Genomic DNA, 21,105 nt, shown 5'->3' with positions numbered 1-21,105 from the left:
CTCTGTTACTATGTAGAAAAAGCTGAAATTGTCAGAATATCTACAGCTACTTTCTGTGAAGGTAAACCTGTCTCTAAACAAAGAACTGCTCTATTAGTAGTAGAATGTATTCCATATCATACCCAGAGAGTGCTCCATCTGGCTGGACTAAGCCATTCTGAAGATAACGTGTCAGTATGTTAATAATTTTCAGCATATTTCTTAAGAAAGGCAACCAAGTGAATAATATTCCCACTATAACCAAATATCATTGTTAGAATTGGCCTGAAATAATGCATGTGAAATTTGTTGGAGCTGAATTATCTTTGGCATGTTGAAAGTTTGAATATCTGTTAAAAATCTACATGGAATCCCTACAGTGTGGAAGCAGGCCATTCAGCCCATACAGTCCACACTGACCGTCTGAAGAGCAACCCACCCAGATCCAACCCTTTACTCTATAACTCTGTATTTCCTATGCGTAATCCACCTAACTTGCACACTATGGGCAATTTGGTATGGCCAATCCATCTAACCCGTACATCTTTATTGTGGGAGGAAACCAGAGCACCCAGAGGAAACCCATGCAGGCATAGGGAGAATGTGCAACTCCATACAGATGGTGCAATTGAACCTGGGTACCTGATGCTTGAGACAGCAGTGCTAACCACAGAACCACTTGCACAGTATATTTTTATGTCCATAAAATAGCATTATGTGACATACCATATATATTGTACAGATAATATGTTCAAAAACGTTTCTCTAAAAATTAGCATTGGCACAATTTAATAATCTAATTTCTCTGGCAAGATTAGTAGTTTAAAGATTTTACAATAAAACTAGATACTCCACAGTATACATTCAAAAGGGAATATGCATAAAATAAAATGTGCCATAGATTTAAATTTTTAATAAAATGTTATCAAATGGCTAAGGCAACTTTCACCAAGCTAAATTATTGCAGAAGTTACATGAAATTTTGAGACAGGTGCGATACTTTAAGTATAGTTTGCTTGCTTTGTAACACTGTAGCATGAAGAATTCCATTATCCCCCAATATTTTCAACATGCCAACTTGTGGATCAGGAAAATTAATGCTGAAGTAACCAGAACCACTGCATATCACTTCTCTGTTCTGTACATATCTCTTACAAAATTAATTATGCCTATAATATTAGACATAAACAATCACTGTGCAAATGAATATAAAACTAGTTAAAATAAATATTGTGGCAGTCAGGATTTAATTTATAGATATATTTATATCTACTATCTTTAGTTACTTCACATGTAAATCATTGTATGTCATATGTAACTTGTTTGGTGATGTAGCAAAGAGATACTTCCATATAAGTGATTTGATTTGTGCTGTATTTAATCTTAACAAACCTATGGTAGGGAAAAGAGCTTTGTTTTCTTTGTTGTGGAACAGATTAACTGTTGACAGGATGTATTTTGTCAAAATAAGTTTTATATTAGACTTCTGCTAGAAAGAACTAAATTTCAACATTGCTGAGATTTTCAGAGGAAGTATTTGAGAAGAGAAATGAAAATCTCTTAGATCTGAGATACATTTTAATTTGACCCATCAGATTACATAATTTTATCCAGGATTGGCAAAGGATAATCCAATCCAAAGAGTAAAGGGGGCTACTTCTGAAGGAGTAATTAACATTGGATTAATTTAATCATGAACTTATGAAAAGTAATTTTAATGTATTTCAATCAGCACACACAAACATCAAAACCATCTCCCAAACAAGATTTAATAAATGATATGGGCTGTAAGAGTTTTGTACCTCACGACAAATATTTAAGCTTCCACAGCCCACACCAGCTACAAGATCTTGCATTCTTATCTATTTTTAAATGGCAGGAACAGAGGCATCAGGTTAATAATAACAAAGCACTAAATACGCCAACCTAGAATGAAAATAAAGGTGGAGGAGGATCAAAACCTTAATGTGGAGATTGAAATGCATTCATCATGGAAGGAAGAGTGAGTTTTGAGAAGATTTGTAACTCAGATTGTGGTTCTGGATGTTGGCTTGCTCACTGAGATAGAAGGTTCATTTTTCAGACGTTTCTTCACCATAATAGGTAACATCTGCTGACGTTTCCTGCTTTCTATTTATATGTTTGGTTTTCTTTGGGTTGCTGATGCCATTTCCTGTGATGATGTAATTTCCTACAGTGATGTCATTTCTTGTTCATTTTCTCAGGGGGTGGTAAATGGGATCCAAGTCAATGTGTTTGTTGATAGAGTTCACGTTGGAATGCCATGCTTCTAGGAGTTCTCGTGTTCTGTTTGGCTTGTCCTAGGATAGATGTGTTTTCCCAGTTGAAGTGGTGTCCTTTGTTATCTGCATGTAAGGATACTAGTGAGAGAGGGCCATGTCGTTTTGTGGCTAGTTGATGTTCATGTATCCTGGTGGCTAGTTTTATGCCTGCTTGTCCAAAAGAGTGTTTATTACAGTTCCTGCACAATATTTTGTAAATGACATTAGTTTTGCTTGTTATCTGTATAGGGTCTTTCAAGTTCACTAGCTGCTGTTTTAGTGTGTTGGTGGGTTTATGGGCTACCATGATGCCAAGGGGTCTGAGTAGTCTGGCAGTCATTTTTGAGATATCTTTGATGTAGGGTAGAGTGGCGAGGGCTTCTGGACACGTTTTGTCTGCTTGCTTGGGCTTGTTGCTGAGAAATCAATAGACTGTTCATTGGGTACCCATTCTTTTTGAATACACTATATAGTTGATTTTCCTCTGCTCTGCGTAGTTCCTCTGTGCTGCAGTGTGTGTTGGCTCATTGAAATAATGTTCTGATGCAGCTTCATTTGTGGATGTTGCGACGATTGCTTCTGTAGTTCAATATTTGGTCTGTATGTGGAGTTTTCCTGTAGATGCTGGTTTGAAGTTCCCCATTGATTGTTCGCTGTACTGTGACATTTAGGAATGGCAGTTTGTTGATGTTTTTCTCCTCTTTAGTGAATTTTATGCCAGTAAGGGTATAATTGATGGTCATGAAGGTTTCCTCAAATTTGTTTTGTTTGGCGATGACAAAGGTGTCATCCACATAGCAGACCCAAAGTTTGGGTTGGATGGTTGGCAGAGCTGTTTGTTCGAGTCTCTGCATTATTGTCTCTGCTAAGAACCCTGATATCAGAGATCCTGTGCAAGATACAAAATACCATGCAAGAAACACTATATTGGACAAACAGGCAGAAAACTAGCCACCAGGATACATGAACACCAACTAGCCACAAAACGACATGTCCCTGTCTCACTAGTATCCTTACATACAGATAACGAAGGACACCACTTCGACTGGGACAACACATCCATCCTAGGACAAGTCAAACAGAGACATGCAAGAGAATTCCTAGAAGCATGGCATTCCAACCAGAACTCTATCAACAAACACATTGACATGGACCCCATTTACCACTCCCTGAGAAAAAGAACAGGAAATTACATCACCACAGGAAATGACATCACGGATCCAAATAAACCCAAGCATATAAGTAGAAAGCAGGAAACATCAGCAGTGCTTCGTCTGGAGGCTCAGTGAAGATGTTACCTAGTATGATGACAAAACGTCTGAAAATTAGCCTTTCAGCTAAGCAAGCAAACCTACATCCAGTGGAAGGAAGAATTTATTTCAGTATAAATAAAGGACATTCATTCATTGGACATCAACGTGAAAGTGAACTACACAATTTAACAAGATAGCAATCAAGAAGTCATATTTAGATTATTTTAGATTAGATTAGATTAGATTGGAAACAGTGTGGAAACAGGCCCTTCGGCCCAACAAGTCCACACCGACCCGCCGAAGCACAACCCACCCATACCCCTACATTTACCCCTTACCTAACACTACGGGCAATTTAGCGTGGCCAATTCACCTGACCTGCACATCTTTGGACTGTGGGAGGAAACCGGAGCACCCGGAGGAAACCCACGCAGACACGGGGAGAACATGCAAACTCCACACAGTCAGTCGCCTGAGGCTGGAATTGAAAACGGGTCTCTGGCGCTGTGAGGCAACAGTGCTAACCACTGTGCCACCGTGCCGCCCATTTCTAATAATGCAACACATAAAAGTTGCTAGAGTGCTTGTTGTCATATCATATCAAGTACCCTTTTGAGAAATGAAGCATGTGGTGTCAGGTAATATTTTAGCAACACAATTTCCTGAAAAAAATATAAATTGTAAGCAACTTAAGGGTAAAACTATGGATATCATATTTGTTTCCAAGTGGCCTATGGTGCATCAACCTCTCGAGTTTGAAGTCCATTTTCTGTGTGTGCAATAGAAATAAACATAATAGCTTTCAAAGACAGAAATTCATAATTACACAAACCACAAATTCAACTGAATTAATTAATTCCTTAAGTGTTTTCCATAAACAGAGCACATCCATCAAAGTCTACCTTATACTGCCTAATTCCTCAGTAAATGTGGCAAGACCCAAGGTTAAACAAATAGTTCTTGTAACTGTATTCTGACTTAATAATATATATTTAGAAAAAGACTGCTTGGGCTCCTTTCAGCTTCAAAAATATGGTCTCACATACTCAGACAGTGGAGGTAATTTCCTGCGTTCATACAAGGAAGGTAACCCAAGATTTCCTCTCAATTGAAGAATGTCAGGGCTGGGGAAGACCAAAGCCTTCTTATGTAGCTCAGTGGAGTACTCCTGTTCACAAAGACATCTAAGACAGAGATGTTTTGACATTCGCTTGGACCTCTTCTGTTATGTTCGCTTGTTGCTGCTGCCAGGCAGTTGAAAGCATGGACTTCCCCCAAGTGAAAGGTAAAATTAGTTCCTTGTACTGCTGAGATCAAAAACCTGTGATTTTATATTTCAAACAGACCTCCTCCATTCAATGAGAGCTTTGTCCAAGGTGGTCAGTGGTTTGTTGAGGCAACCTTAATTTTTAGGATTATATTTCTGAATCCAACACTTCCAAAACTATTGAGGGGTGGTTTTAAAATTGCACTCATAATATTAAATTCATATCCCGTTTTATGTACTGACTTTTCCCACTATAAATGATTTGGATGTGAACATAAGAGGTATAGTTAGTAAGTTTGCAGATGACACCAAAATTGGAGGTGTAGTGGACAGCGAAGAAGGTTACCTCAGATTAAAACTGGATGGGCCAAATGGCTGAGGAGTGGCAGATGGAATTTAATTCAGATAAATGTGAGGTGCTGCATTTTGGGAAAGCAAATCTTAGCAGGACTTATACATTTAATGGTAAGGTCCTAGGGACCTTGGAGTGCAGATTCATAGCTCCTTGAAAGTAGAGTCGCAGGTAGATAGGATAGTAAAGAAGGCATTTGGTATGCTTTCCTTTATTGTTCAGAGTTTTGAGTACAGGAGTTGGGAGGTCATGTTGCAGCTGTACAGGACATTGGTTAGGCCACTTTTGGAATATTGCATGCAATTCTGGTCTCCTTCGTATCGGAAGGATGTTGTGAAACTTAAAAGGGTTCAGAAAAGATTTACAAGAATGTTGCCAGGGTTGGAGGATTTGAGCAATAGGGAGAGGTTGAACAGGCTGGGGCTGTTTTTCATGAAATGTCAGAGGCTGAGGAGTGACCTTATAGAGGTTTAAAAAATTATGAGGGACATGGATAGAATAAATAGACAAAGTCTTTTCCCTGTAGTGGGTGAGTCCAGAACTAGAGGGCATAGGTTTAGGGTGAGAGGGGAACGATATAAAAAAGAGACCTAAGGAGCAACGTTTTCTCACAGAGGGTGGTACGTGTATGGAATGAGCTGCCAGAGGAAGTGGTGGAGGCTAGTACAATTGCAACATTTAAAAGGTATCTTGATGGGTATATGAATAGGAAGGGTTTGGAGGGATATGGGCCGGGTGCTGGCAGTTGGGACTAGATTGGGTTGGGATATCTGGTCAGCATGGACAAATTGGACTGAAGGATCTGTTTCCGTGCAGTATATCGGTGTGATTCTAAGTGATGCTCGAAGTATTGCAGATCAGTAATGATGATGTAGTGAGATCAAAGTGGCAAGAGGAGGGATGAAGCCAAATCAGGATCATAAAGGGGATTTCAGTATTGAAGCAGAGGGTATGTCTGAAGTATTAAATGAATACTTTCTAACAGGCTTTAACAAAGAAGACAATGTTGCCAAAGTCATAGTGAAGGAGTAGATATTAAGCCACTGGATACGCTAAACATTTACTAAGAAGAGACACTGGAAAAGTTTCTTGTACTTAAAGTTGACAAGCCACAAGCACTGGGGAGCTGTATCCACAGACATTCAAGAGATAAGGGTGATCATTGACGAGATATTGTCCATTATCATCCAATTCTCCTTCAGCAATGAAGTAGTGCCAGAGGATTGGAGAATTGCATATGTTACACCCCTGTTCAAAAGATAAGCCCAGTAGTACAAGTAAATCAGTTTAACACTGGTGGTGGGAAAGATAATAGAGATGATAATCAGGATAAAATACACAATAATTTAACAAATGTGGGTTAATAAATGGAAGCCAGCACATATGTAATAAAAGCAAATAATGTTTGACTAAGGTCATGAATTTATAGGGTTAATAAGTATGATATGATTGTTATGATGCACTTGGGCATCTAAAAACACGATCATAGACATGTCATTAAAGTTAAAGGTCCCAATAACAGTGACAGTGATAGCATGGACATGAAATTAGCTGAAGGCCATGAAAAATAGTGTAATGAACAGTTGTTTCTCAGACTAGAAGAAAGGGTTAGGAAGTAGGTCTGGCAGCATTGTTTTACTTGATATGGTGTATATTAATGACATACCCTTGGGTATACTTGCTACAGTTTCAAAATTTGCAGATGATACAAAATTTTGAATTACTGCAAACTGAGGAGTATAGTCATAAACTTCAAAAGTACAAAGACAAGCTGGCGGAATGAGAGGGTACATGATATATAAAATTTAATAATGAATATGCACAGTCATATATTTTATAGGAAGAATAAATGGAGAAATAATAAGGTAAAATTCTAAAAAGTGTGCTGAATCTTGAGGGATTTTATGTGCAAATCTTAAAGTTGACAGGCCAAATTAAAAAGGTTTTAAAAGACATACTGGATCCTCAGTTTCATAAAATGATGGTATAGATTATAATATTATCATGAGAATTTAGAAAGTGCTTGTTTGGCCTCAACTGGAGCAGTACAGATTCCAGATTTTGGAAAGGATCTTATTGTTTGAGAGAGGGCACAGAAAAGATTTACAAGGTGTGTCCAGTTATCTGATTGGCAAGGCTGAGTTATTTTCTTTAGAGAAAAGGCTGAGCCACTGTAATAAATATGATATGATTGTTATGATGCACTTGGGCATCTAAAAACACGATCATAGACATGTCATTAAAGTTAAAGGTCCCAATAACAGTGACAGTGATAGCATGGACATGAAATTAGCTGAAGGCCATGAAAAATAGTGTAATGAACAGTTGTTTCTCAGACTAGAAGAAAGGGTTAGGAAGTAGGTCTGGCAGCATTGTTTTACTTGATATGGTGTATATTAATGACATACCCTTGGGTATACTTGCTACAGTTTCAAAATTTGCAGATGATACAAAATTTTGAATTACTGCAAACTGAGGAGTATAGTCATAAACTTCAAAAGTACAAAGACAAGCTGGCGGAATGAGAGGGTACATGATATATAAAATTTAATAATGAATATGCACAGTCATATATTTTATAGGAAGAATAAATGGAGAAATAATAAGGTAAAATTCTAAAAAGTGTGCTGAATCTTGAGGGATTTTATGTGCAAATCTTAAAGTTGACAGGCCAAATTAAAAAGGTTTTAAAAGACATACTGGATCCTCAGTTTCATAAAATGATGGTATAGATTATAATATTATCATGAGAATTTAGAAAGTGCTTGTTTGGCCTCAACTGGAGCAGTACAGATTCCAGATTTTGGAAAGGATCTTATTGTTTGAGAGAGGGCACAGAAAAGATTTACAATCAGAATCTCCTGTTCCCTGGATGCTGCCTGACCTGCTGTGCTGTTCCAGCAATAAAGTTTCAACTTTGATCTCCAGCATCTGCAGACCTCACTTTCTCCACTGTAATAGAGCAGTCCAAGCTCAAGAGAAACTGTTCCCACTGGCATAAAGACAGAGAACCAGACAACATTGATTTATGATGATTGACAAAAGAATCAAGAGTCACATGGTTATTCTTATGCAGCTAGTGACTTGCAAGAGAAAGTGTTTGTGGGACTCAGAGAAGGTAGTTACGTGGAGTTGCTCTTGCAGGGAGCCATAAAGGACAAGAAGACCTGAATCACCTTCTTTTGTGATGTACCAGTCATCTCATGAAATAAATCTGTTTTATGAATTGATTGATTGAAGGATAAATTTTAACCAAGACACCAGGAGGAGATCCTGTTCTTTTCAAATAATTCAATGGGATCTTTTACATCTATGGGGAAGTAAAAGGGAGCTTTGGTTTTATGTCTTATTCAAAGACAATACCTGTTACAACAGGTCGAGAGCAAGAAATCATGGGTCCTTCTGTTCTCTTGTTTCCAAGGCTCTTACCGCTCCCACCAAGTGCCTTCAGAATATGTTTAGAGTTCAATAAAATGTAACAGTGCAACACAAAAGGAGGTCATATAATTCATTGAGTCCATGCCAGTTCTTTTGAAGAGTAACACAGTCAGTTCTACCACTTATAGCATTCCACCCCTAGCCCTCAACAATTCTTCCTTTAGTTTTTCTCCAAGTATGTATCTAATGTTTCTTTTGAACACTAATTTGAATACTATCTGCTTCAATTAAAAAAAAATGCATAAAAAATCCTAGGCATTCTTTGGGCAGGGTGGGGGTGGGGGAAGGCCTGGATTCCGACTCAATAATCCCCACAACTGAACCTATCCGGAGTAAGTAAAGGAGAGAAACAGCCTGCTATTGGAGAGACATATGAGAGACAGATTCTCTGATTGAAGTAACTGTTTCTTACAGGTAAAACACTATTGATGCTGGAAATTGGAAATAAAAACAATGTGCTGGAGAAATTCAGGCAGGTCTGGCAGCATTTTTATCTGCAGGTCCCCTTACAGCCACCCCCAGACCTGAAGAAGGGTTACACCCAAAACATTGACATCTCCACCTCCTGATGCTGCCTGGCTTGTTGTGTTCTTCCAGCCTCCTGCTTGTCTACTTTGGATTCCAGCATCTATGTTTTTTTTGTCTCCAGCATCTGTTGAGACAGCAACAGAGGTAAAGCTTCAAGTCCGGTATGAATCTCCTTCAGAACTTTTCTTCTGTCTCTCCCATGTATGGGAAAACCTTGTTTGGTTGGTTAAAGGGGCAGTGCTGACCATGTCTAGTCCCCTCTGATTAGCAGCACCAGCTTTCCTGGTCCCAGCTCAGCACTCACATATACATACATTAGCATGTCAACCTGGATTATTTCTCAAGGTTCCAGAACAGATCTTGAACATGCAACAATTTGATGAAAAAGCTGGAGCCTTTCTACTGAAGCAAAGCTGACAATTACCCAAAATCCACAAAGCTAGTCAAGTGAATGATTGCTGCATGTCTGAGACAAATCCAGGAACATTTTATAGTTGTGAATGTTAATCTCTTCCATTTTTAGGATTCACAGGTGTTAGAATATGCTGCAAAAGCAACCATCATCCCTTTCACTCAGGGCAGTGCATTCCCCGGTAGTAAAGCCACTGAAAAGATTTAAATTTGCCTGACCCCAGAAAACTTGCTGTTTGGGTAGGGTAGTACTCTCCACCACCACACATCTGGCAGTTTTGCTTTTTGAGTGAAAAAAGAAACTAATGAGGCATCTCGAATAGAAAGCATGAGAGTGTGAGCAAGTGACAGGATTCAAATTGCATTTGCTCCTACACAGATGCAGGCATCAAACATGTCTTGTAAATATGTCCTGTGATGCTTGGATTTGATGATATGGCTTGACTTATTGATCTGTTTCAAACATTTTGAATCATCTGTTTGACTGAATCTACCCAGGAAAAGTAGCAGCAATCAACTCACACAGAATGTTGTAGACACCCTTAATGGTGCTGCAACAAACTATAACTCTCAGCAACATGTATAGTTGTCCAATAAATTTCAGTTTGCACAGTTCCTATGCCCTTTACTTCTTTCATTATCTGTTCAAGTCAGATATTCCAGTCAAACTCTCACTCCAAATTCTCCTGTAAGTCTTCAAATCTACATAATTTTACCTTTCACATAATGTTTAATGTATCATCTTTATGTTATTTATATGGGATTTAAATGTTCCTGCCTATTTGTTCAAGATAAACAAAAAATGGGCAATCTTTTAAATCTAGATTTGCAGTTTTATTTACCTTCCTCCCAGAATCCCATGAACTGACATAGCTAGTTGGTCAAAGATCAGAAAACAAGTCCTATAAATGAAGTTGTCATCACCTTTCAATGTTGTGCTAAGTTACTATTAATGAAGAAGGAAAAGGAAATGAGGTAGGACATAAAATAAGCTTCCCTTTTACTCATGTCTAAGACTAATTTAATGCCACTGCTTTCAGTAACAGTATCATGACACTGATACTAGCTTAGACCAACACTTGATGGGAGGACCAGCTGAGTTTCCAATGGATGAATATCTATTGGTGGGAATGGATTGATATAAAGAAGAACATAGCAAGGGATTTTTATTAAGAACAATTAAGTTTAACATTTTACACATCTGTCCAATATCCTACTCATATTATAGTTAACTGAATAATGTCACTTTTTCTCCAATAATACACCTTGTGGCCAGGAATATTTAGCATTCAGATGTAAGATGGAATGTTGTAGTAATAACACAAATTAGACCAGAATTCAGATATTTTTGATTAACCTGTTCAGGCATGTTATAAGACACCACTGGAGCATGTGGGATATGAATCCAGGCTTTCTAGTCCACAGCAAGGGACACTACAACTATGCCACACAGGCTCTTAGCTGAGAACTTATATGTTATAGAACATAGAACATAGAAGAATACAGCGCAGTACAGGCCCTTCGGCCCTCGATGTTGCGCCGATCCAAGCCCACCTAACCTACACTAGCCCACTATCCTCCAAATGCCTATCCAATGCCCGCTTAAATGCCCATAATGAGGGAGAGTCCACCACTGCTACTGGCAGGGCATTCCATGAACTCACGACTCGCTGAGTAAAGAACCTACCCCTAACATCTGTCCTATACCTACCCCCCCCCTTAATTTAAAGCTATGTCCCCTTGTAATAGCTGACTCCATATGTGGAAAAAGATTCTCACTGTCGACCTTATCTAAACCCCTAATCATCTTGTTGGTCTTACTGTTGCTGAGAAGTGAACTTTGGCTTTGCCTCAATCAAGGTTATTAATATGATTGGCCAAATTCCATGACTTCCAATGGTGGGAGATTCTCTGATCCTGGTCTGGTGAACACTGGTAAAGAATTAACAGCTGAGAGGAAGAGGCATAATGATCTCAGCAATTACAGTGATACCACTGACAATGATATCCATGTGCATATAACTGTCTCGATTCAAGAAGAGAAGGATTTTTACTTTTTTTTTCCCTTCAGCATGTCTTTGCAAAGAAGCTGCCAGGGATACAGACAATCTTTTTGGGGTGTGTTTGGATTAAGACCATTTTGTGACCTTGCCAGTAATGATTCATTTTGGGTACAACAGAGGTAATCAGTGTTATTCTTTCTCTTAATTTTCAGATTTCAGGCTTTTACAGCATGCTACTTTTGAGAGCTTCAAATTAATTATTGAGAGCAGATATTTGTATCAACTTGAGAGTGAATGTTTCTAAGGAAAGACTGACAGCAGGATGCCTAAGTGGTAACTTTAGAACTTAACAAAATTTAGGAGAATGAAAAAAGGCCAAAATCCCAAAGCAACCTCTGACAATATTCACAGTCTCCTCACTCCCCAGAAACATCTTCTGAACCTACTGAATTGCTTCAACAGCATCCCATAAAAACTAATTCTAGAACTATCTTACTCTTTATGTAAAATATTCTCATGATATTCTTTTGATTCGAACTTCCCATTTCAATTTTTGTTCATGGATATTTAATCCCTTTAGTATAGTAAACTATTTTCATCAATTTTGTTAATTCTGTTGACATTATTAAAGCTTAAGCTATACAATCTATTTACTTGTGAATATAGGTGCACTTGATAAAACTCTCCATGTATTCAATAAAATTGTATCCTACTTGCTAGGATTTCGCAAAAAACAAAGAATAGTTCAACTTTAATTTTTTTAGTTAAAACTATCTGATGCAGTGACTCCCCCATATCAATTCACAATAATTTGCATAAAATGTAAATTGCTTTTCAGTTTTGCACTCAGTTCTTAACTTTGAACAATTCCATCTAAAGTGTTAACTAAATTCTGTTGTCACAAAAGAGTAACATAGATATATATAATATATATTTAGCAAAACCTTTGAGTTATTGACGCTGAAAAGTCATGTTATTATTTCAATGCCCTAATCCACATAATTACATACTGTAATGTGCTATATATCATTGCATTGTGTTTTGAAAGCAGATCAGGACACAAATGCCAAATATTTTTAACATAGATAATGTACTTTTAATCTCTGAAAATGGACACCATAAAATGAATGTTGACTTCATAAATCATACACTTAGCAGTTATAAATAAACAAAGATATGGAAGATAGAGACTTACATGGTAAGGTTTCTGCCCGGTTTTTCTGGATCATTATGCAGAGTTGTAGCACCAGTTGTGGCGCACTCTCCAGGAAAGTCTCCAGAAGGCGCAACATGTTCACATCTGCATACTCGTACATCATGGCCCAGTAAAATCGGCGCTGGTGTTCGTTCTTCCTTCTGCTCTGAATGCCCAAGTACATTGTACGGATATACCTGGAAAAGCAAGATTTAAACTAGAGCACATCGCACATCAAGAATAGCATGACAGAAATTGGAATGACTGAAGCATCTTCTGAAATCAATGATTTTAAACAATCTTCAAACAAAAAATGATTCAGTTATTACCTTTGAACTGAAAAATACAAAAGAGGATTTTCAAATGTAAGCCATCCATCTTTCATGTGAAAAATTAACTCCTGACATTAGTGATTGTTGTGGACACTCATTTTTCCACCAGCTTTAATTTTCAAGCCTGCAATTAAATAAATGCTCAACATCCCTCCCCAAATTAAGCCAGAGGCAGTTTCAGTCTGAAATTCTAAGTCTGATGTCAGTTGTAGGAGTTTGAATACAACTTTAATGAACAAACAAGCAGAGTGTGTACCATGCATCAGGTTTCAGTTGTCGAAATCTTTGAACACCTTAACCAGCAATGTTTATACGGATTACATAAGAAAGATACATTTTAGCTGCTTTCTTTTTCTGGAACAAGTTTATGTCATCTTCTGATACATTGCAAGCTTGTTTTCAACATTTCACCCACCAAACAAGAGCTTCTCTGCTGAGCACCTCCATGCAGGTACATTTCCACTGTTAATTTGAGGCCCCTTTGATACTCATGTGTGTCCTGAAAATGGTTTAAATGCTGTCCATACACTGTCAGTTCTTGGCTGTTAGTGAAAGTCTTCTTCCCCCACCTGATTTACTCTTCTAATTGTACAAAAGCAGTGGCAGCAGTTCAATTGTCCCATTATAAAACTCAATTTCTTGTCCATTGATTTCAATTGGACAGATTTTTTTTTAATGAGGGAGAATCAATCTTCAGCATTGCTGTAAGTGAAAATACAACAGATAATAAGTTATACACTGCAACACTTAAATGACCCACAGTGATAGTGAACCGCTCATAACCATTCTTGATCAGGTTAGGTGCCAATTACCTGGCTATTTTGGAAAATTCAGTCCACTTTCACAGAATGTGTCAATGCAATTATCTTAATCATTCTCTATACTTACCACTTTAAACATGTTGATGATATCAGGGAAATAGAACAGTTTTTTTTTACACTTCCACTGTTATTAATTTGAAACATAAGGAATTGATGTGGTCATTCAGCCCTCTGAGTTCCATCAGTCGCTTAGCTCATGGTTGATCTTCTCCTCAATTTCCTTTAACTCTTTTTACTCCATATTCCTTGATGCACTTAACTAACAAAAATCATTTTCAGTGTTGAAACCTCCAACACCCAGGGAAATAGGACAACAGTTTCAACAATTGTTGAAGTTCAAAAGTCCTTCTTGATTTCACTTCTAAATGATCAAATTCTAATTTTAAGCTTATATCTCTTTGGCCTTGATTCTCCCAAAGAAAATAATTCCTTTGTATATACCCCCGCCCCCCTTCCCCCAGCCCAGGTACATGCAACACCAATGGCTGGTGTGTAGGAGCTGATTTCCCAGTTGTACAGAGTACTCAGACTTCACTATTTCTTGTATTGGGTGGATGTGAAATAACATTTGAGTGGTGAAGCTGTTGATTAGAAAATAAGTGCATGTATTTACTTTAGGGGTATTTTTTTTTGTCTTAGGACTCCAAACAAAAGTGAAAAAGAGCTGGCAAATGATGTCCTAATTCATTTTTTTGATAAATCTGAGAATGGTTATGACAGTATATTTAAGTTTTGTTCAATATACAGGTGATAAGTGAGATGTGATTAAAAATATTGAGAATACATTTTGGTGTAAGCAATGCAAATGGCATTTGTTTATTTCACTAATGTTCATTCAATTTAATAACACAATCTAAGGTTAATTTGGGATATTAGCATCACAGAACACATTTAAATACAATAATCCGGAGTATTTAACTTTTCAACGACTGATAAAATATTCAATATTGGAATGAGTGGTCTATTGAATTCAGTTTTCTTAAAAACACAGAAAAATAAATGTATACCGTAGATGCTTTTAGTGTTCAGATTTTAGCAATTTATGCGTGATAGGTAAGTAAACATATTTAACTGGAAAATTGTGTCTTGCATGAGAGAGCTTTGTAAGAGAGTTTCACTGCTTGAGATAGGATGAGTGTAGATGGGAAATTGTAGTAACCCTAACCCACCTCCAAACCACCCCCAGTCCAGCCACCTGCAGTTCTCAGAGGGGAAGGGTGACCAATTCACTATCAGAAGGTTGATTCATCAATGAAATCTTTTATTAAGGAGACTATGAGTCTTCATTTTAACTGGATTTTTAATTTTCATGGAGGCTAGGAATCACAGCACTCTAGAACCTGGGAGAAAAAAGGAATTGATAATTGTCAGGTTAACGAAGTAAAGGCCTTTATTGCATTTCTGTAAGTTTGAAAAGAGCAGTAGGCCCAACAAGCGTGCATCCTCGGAAGGGGATTAGTGTGATCATTTGACCTCCAAATCCCAACAATATTTGATCTGCCTCAATTATATCCAATCCATTTTGACAGAGCGGCAAGGAGAGATGGTGGAGTGAAGCGAGGGCTGCCAGGAAGGGTACGTTTTCCCATTTTTTCCAGTCTGGGAGCAGCGGGAGACAAAGCGGAGGTGGAGACCAGGAGAGTGCCGGGAAGGTAAGGACTTAATATATATTTGGGCAGCATCTAAACCCGAGATACTACACGTATAGTATCTCCCTCCCGTCTCCCCTCCTCTAACCAGAAGAAAAAGACTCTGTAAGGTAAGGCTTTTATTTTTTCTTTATCTTTCTTTTTCATATATTTAAGTGCATTGTCTGGTTTTAGTTAGTTGATATAAAGCTAAGGCTTACAATGTCAGGGGGACCTCAGACCCGTGGCATGTGCCTCTTGCTTGATGTGGGAGCTCAGGGACGTGGCTGACGTTCCTGACTCTTACACTTGTAAGAAGTGTATCCAGCTGCAGCTCTTGTTTGACCGCATGATGGCTCTGCAGCTGCGGATGGACTCAATTAGGAGCATCTGCAATGCTGAGGAGGTCGTGAATAGCACTGTTGGGGGAGATGGCTCACCAGGAGAGGGCAGCAATTGCCAAGATCATGGCACCGTGGCAGGCACTGCTGTTCAGAAGGGCGGGGAAAAAGACTCATCGGGCCATAGTCATAGGGAATTCTATTATAAGGGGAGTAGGTAGGCGGTTCTGTGGCCGAATGGTATGTTGCCTCCCGGGTGCTCGGGTCAGAGATGTCACCAATCGGCTGCAGAGCATTCTAAAAGGGGAGGGTGAACAGCCAGTTGTCTTTGCATATAGGCACCAACGGTATAAGTAAAAATAAACGAGATGAGGTCCTGAAAGAAGAATTCAGGGAGCTAGGAGAGAAGTTAAAGAGGGGGACCTCAAAGGTAGTGATCTCGGGATTACTACCAGTGCCATGTGCCAGCCAGCGTAGAAATGATAAAAAATAGGCAGGATTAACACGTGGCTTGATGGATGTGTAGGAGGGAGGGGTTCAGATTTATTGGACATTGGGACCAGTTCTGGGGAAGGTGAGACTATTACAAAATGGACGGTCTACATCTGAACCAGACTGGAACCAATGTCCTTGGGGGGAGTTTTGCTACTGCTGTTGCGGAGGTTTTAAACTAATGTGGCAGGGGGCTGGGAACCAGAAGAGAAAACAAGTAGACAGCGAGGTGGAAACTGGGGACTGTAAGAATCATGAAGATAGCATTAATAAGGGGAACAGTAGGTAGAGAGCAGATGAACACAAAAGAACTGGTGGCCTGAAATGCATCTATTTTGATGCAATGAGTATATTGTGTAAGGCAGATTAACTTAGGGCTTGGATTGGTGCCTGGGAGTATGACGTTATTGCAATCACAGAGACTTGGTTGAAGGAAGGGCATGATTGGCAATTAAATGTTCCAGGATATAGACGCTTCAGACAAGTCAGGGAGGGAAGTAAAAGGGGGGCAAGAGTTGCATTGCTGGTCAGGGATGATATCACAGCTGTGCTAAAGGAGGACACTATGGAGGGCTGGGTAATGAGGCATTATGGGTGGAGTTAAGAACTAAGAAGGGTGCAGTTATACTGTTGGGGCTGTATTACAGGCCTCCCAATGGCGAGTGTGAGGTAGAAAAACAAATAGGTAAACAGATTATAGGAAGGTGTAGAGGCAATAGGGTAGTGGTTATGGGAGATTTTAATTTTCCCAACATTGACTGGGATACACTTAGCGTCAGAGGTCTGGATGGAGTAGAATTTGTAAGAAGCATCCAGGAGAGTTTTCTATAGCAGTATGTCATTAGTCCGAAGAGGGAAGGGGCCATATTGGACCTGGTACTGGGGAATGAGCCAGGACAGGTGGTAGAAGTTGCGGTGGGAGATTTCTTTGGGAACAGTGACCACAATTCTGGAAGTTTTAGAATACTCGTAGACAAAGATGAGAGTGGTCCGAAGGGAAGAGTACTAAACTGGGCCAAGGCCAATTATATCAAAATTAGGCAGGAGTTGGGAAATGTGGATTGGACACAGCTATTTGAAGGAAAGTCTACATTTGATAATTGGGAGGCTTTCAAAGATAGATTAATGCTAGTGCAAAATAGACATGTCCCATTGAAGGCAAAGGATAGAAAAGGCAAGATTCATGAACCGTGCATGATAGGAGAAATTGTATGACTAGCCAAGAGGAAAAAGGAAGTGTATATAAGGTCTAGGCAGCTAAGAACAGAATGGGCCCTGGAGGAATATGGGAAGAGTAGGACCAGTCTTAAACGAGGAATCAAGTGGGCTAAAAGGGGTCATGAAATAGCTTTAGTGAGCAGAATTAAGGAGAATCCCAAAGCCTTTTATTCTTATATAAGAAGCATATATAAGAAGGTAAAGGATAAGGATAACTAGAGAAAGGATTGGTCCACTAAAGGAAGGCTATGTGTTGAACCTGAGACAATGGGTGAGATTCTGAATGATTACTTTGCATCAGTACTCACTGAGGAGAGGAACATGATGAATGTTGAGATTAGAGATAGAAATTTGATTAGTTTGGATCACGTTGACATAAGTAGGGAAGATGTGTTGGGTAGGTTAGAGGTTATTAAGGTGGACAAATCCCCAGGACCGGATGGGATCTATCCCAGGTTGCTGAGGAAAGCAAGAGAGGAAATAGCTGGGGCCTTGACAGATATCTTTGTGGCATCCTTAAACTTGGGTGAGGTGCCGGAGGACTGGAAAGTAGCTCATGTTGTCCCCCTGCACAAGAAGGATAGTTGGGATATTCCGGGTAACTACAGACCAGTGAGCCTGACGTCAGTGGTGGGAAAGTTGCTGGAGAAGGTACTGAGGGATAGGATCTATTTATATTTAGAAAAGAATGAGCTTATCAGTGATAGGCAACATGGTTTTGTGTGGGGGAGATTGTGCCTTACCAACTTACTAGAGTTCTTTGAGGAAGTGACCAGATTGATAGATGAAGGAAGGGCTGTCGATGTCATATACATGGACTTTAGTAAGGTATTTGATAAGATTCCCCATGGTAAATTAATAGAAAAAGTGAAGTCACATGGTGTGCAGGGTGTTTTAGCTAGAGAAGTAAAGAACTGGTTGAGTAACAGGAGGCAGAGAGTAGTAGTTGAAGGGAGTTTCTCGAAATGGAGAAAGGTGACCAGTGGTGTTCCACAGGGATCAGTGCTGGGGCCACTGTTGTTTGTGATATACATAAATGATCTGGAAGAGGGCACTTTTGGTATGATCAGCAAGTTTGCAGATGACACAAAGATTGGTGGAGTAGCAGAAAGCATAAGGGACTGTCAAAGAATACAGGAGAATATAGATAGACTGGGGAGTTGGGTGGAAAAGTAGCAGATGGAGTTCAATCCAGATAAATGTGAGGAGATGCATTTAAGCAAGTCTAATTCTGGAGCGAATTATACAATGAATGGAAGAGCCTTGGGAAAAGTTGATGGGCAGAAAGATCTGGGAGTGCAGGTCCATTGTACCCTGAAGGTTACTGCACAGGTGGATAGAGTGGTCAAGAAGGCATATGGTATGCTTGCCTTCATTGGACGGGGTATTGAGTATAAGTGCTGGCAAATCGTGTTAAAATTATACAAGCCATTGGTTCAGCTGCAGTTAGAATACTGTGTACAGTTCTGGTCGCCACATTACCAAAAGGATGTGGGCGCTTTGGGGAAGGTGCAGAGAAGGTTTACGAGGATGTTGCCTGGTATGGAAGGTGTTAGCTATGAGGAGGTGTTGAATAGGTTAGGTTTGTTTTCATTAGAAAAAAGGAGATTGAGGGGGGACCTGGTTGAGGTTTACAAGATCATGAAGAGTATAGACAGGGTGGATAGGGATAAGCTTTTTCCCAGGGTGAAGGATTCAATAACGAGAGGTCACGCTTTCAAGGTGAGAGGTGAAAAGTTTGAGGGGGATACACGCAGCAAGTACTTCACACAGAGGGCAGTGGGTGTCTGGAACGTGTTACCAGCAGAGGTGGTAGAGGCAGGCACGGTAGATTCATTTAAGATGCGTCTGAAAAAATGCATGAGTAGGTGGGGAGCAGGGGAATACAGACGCTTCGGAATTGGGTGACAGGTTTAGACAGTAGATTTGGATCAGTTCAGGCTTGGAGGGCCGAAGGGCCTGTTCCTGGGCTGTAAATTTTCTTTTTTCATTGTATATCTCATGTCCCCACAATATCCAATTTGTTCAATACCACCCCACCCAAATGATGATGTCAGACAGGAAACCTCTTTGAAAAATTTAAACACCCTGCAGTTAACTCTGCGGAACATCTGGGGAGCCTATACGTCTGGATTTGTTACCTGAAAATCCTCCCCACGGATCTGCTCACAGCTGTGCACAGGCCTTGAAGCCTGACAATGTCTAACTTCTTTCATTATTAACAACTATTAAGTACTTGCTCTGAATTCCTCACTGCAACATTAAAAATGGAAATTAACTACACTAGTGTCCCACAGTGACTCAATATAAATACTCAAGATTATAAATGCAAACTAGCTTGAAGGCTGCAATGGAGTCATACAACCTATGTGAATCAAGTTAAGGAAATGTGGCAAGAAGCAGAAAATGTGGAATAAAGCTAGATATCTAGATCTAGATCTTAGGTTCCTAATCTCACAAAGTCTTTTAAGTAACACAAAATGTGCAATTCAGTTTTTGCAAAGGATATCAATCCACACTACCAGCTATCTCAAGCAGGCAGTCAGCATGTAGACGACTGCCAAACAGTTTTTGATCTCAATGCTACATATTTTGTTATTCTTTTCAAAGAGGCTATATTCAGTCAGCTACTTTACCGTAAATGATATTCTCTATTTGGTAACTTGGCAGATAACGCAAGGGGTGTATTACATGTGACTGCCAGCTCCTTCTCAATAAATAACTCTTTCACAGCAGGTTGCACTATTACCATTTCATCCTATCAGAAAGTTAGAGTTTCACAACTGGCAACTTGATTATAGAGAACAGGGAGAATCTGAGAAACAGAAGAATAGTATTTTGTTTCTGTAAACCTGAAGTAGAACATTAAAAAGTATATTTAGTATGTATTATCAATGTCTTGAGAAAAATATGTATTTTTAATAATTTATTTCAACATTGCAATGTAATGAAAGTAGTCTTGTCAAACACAGATGACAATAATTAAGAGGCTTAAGTTTTATCAGGCAGTAGAGGGTGAAGTTGAGTCAGGCAACCTGAAATTGTGACAATATTTGGCTGCAAACCAAATATCCTCTGTTTTCCAAAAGCCATGCTATTCTTGTCTGGACTATTCATAAATTGGGAATATCTTGTGTGCAAAATCCACTTTTCTGAAGGCAAGGTTACCATTATGATGACCACAAGAAATTTGAGTATTTGTCCTGATGCTACAGTAGATTTTAGAAGCCAAATTAAAAAAAAACCTTAATGAATTCAAGGTCACTGGGGGATGTCTGCTGAGGAGCCAGGGACATTTTGGCGGATAATTGAAGTGTTTGACACTTCAAATGTCACTACAAAATGATATAGTGCAATGTCGATATGATTTTAATGCAATGATTGATCATAATGTTCTTTCTTGAAAGACATGTTAATCATACTTAGAATACCATTCTATAATAACATGCATTAACATCCTTGTCCAATCGGGAGATGATGCCTAGTGGCATTGTCAATGAACAAGTAATCCAGAAATGCAAGTAATATTCCGAGTTCAAATCCCACTAAGGCAGATGGTGTAATT

The 21,105-nt window shown here is 39.1% G+C and overlaps 1 protein-coding gene across 1 annotated transcript in view; it reads right to left on the bottom strand.

Moving 5' to 3' along the window:
- LOC122543619 (XK related 6a) overlaps positions 1–21,105 on the bottom strand; it is a 522,769-nt gene that overhangs the window by 28,229 nt on the left and 473,435 nt on the right. The window contains exon 2 of the mRNA XM_043682445.2: positions 12,709–12,905. Within this exon, the coding sequence (XP_043538380.1) occupies positions 12,709–12,905 (197 nt within the window). The remainder of the gene's footprint in view (positions 1–12,708; positions 12,906–21,105) is intronic.

This window comes from Chiloscyllium plagiosum, unplaced genomic scaffold, assembly GCF_037043375.1.
Source record: "Chiloscyllium plagiosum isolate Xiang-an unplaced genomic scaffold, Cpla_swu_hap1 HiC_scaffold_3, whole genome shotgun sequence".
Lineage (NCBI taxonomy): Eukaryota > Metazoa > Chordata > Chondrichthyes > Orectolobiformes > Hemiscylliidae > Chiloscyllium > Chiloscyllium plagiosum.
The sequence above is the reverse complement of the archived record's forward strand: the minus strand, read 5'-3'. Positions and strand labels throughout refer to the sequence as shown.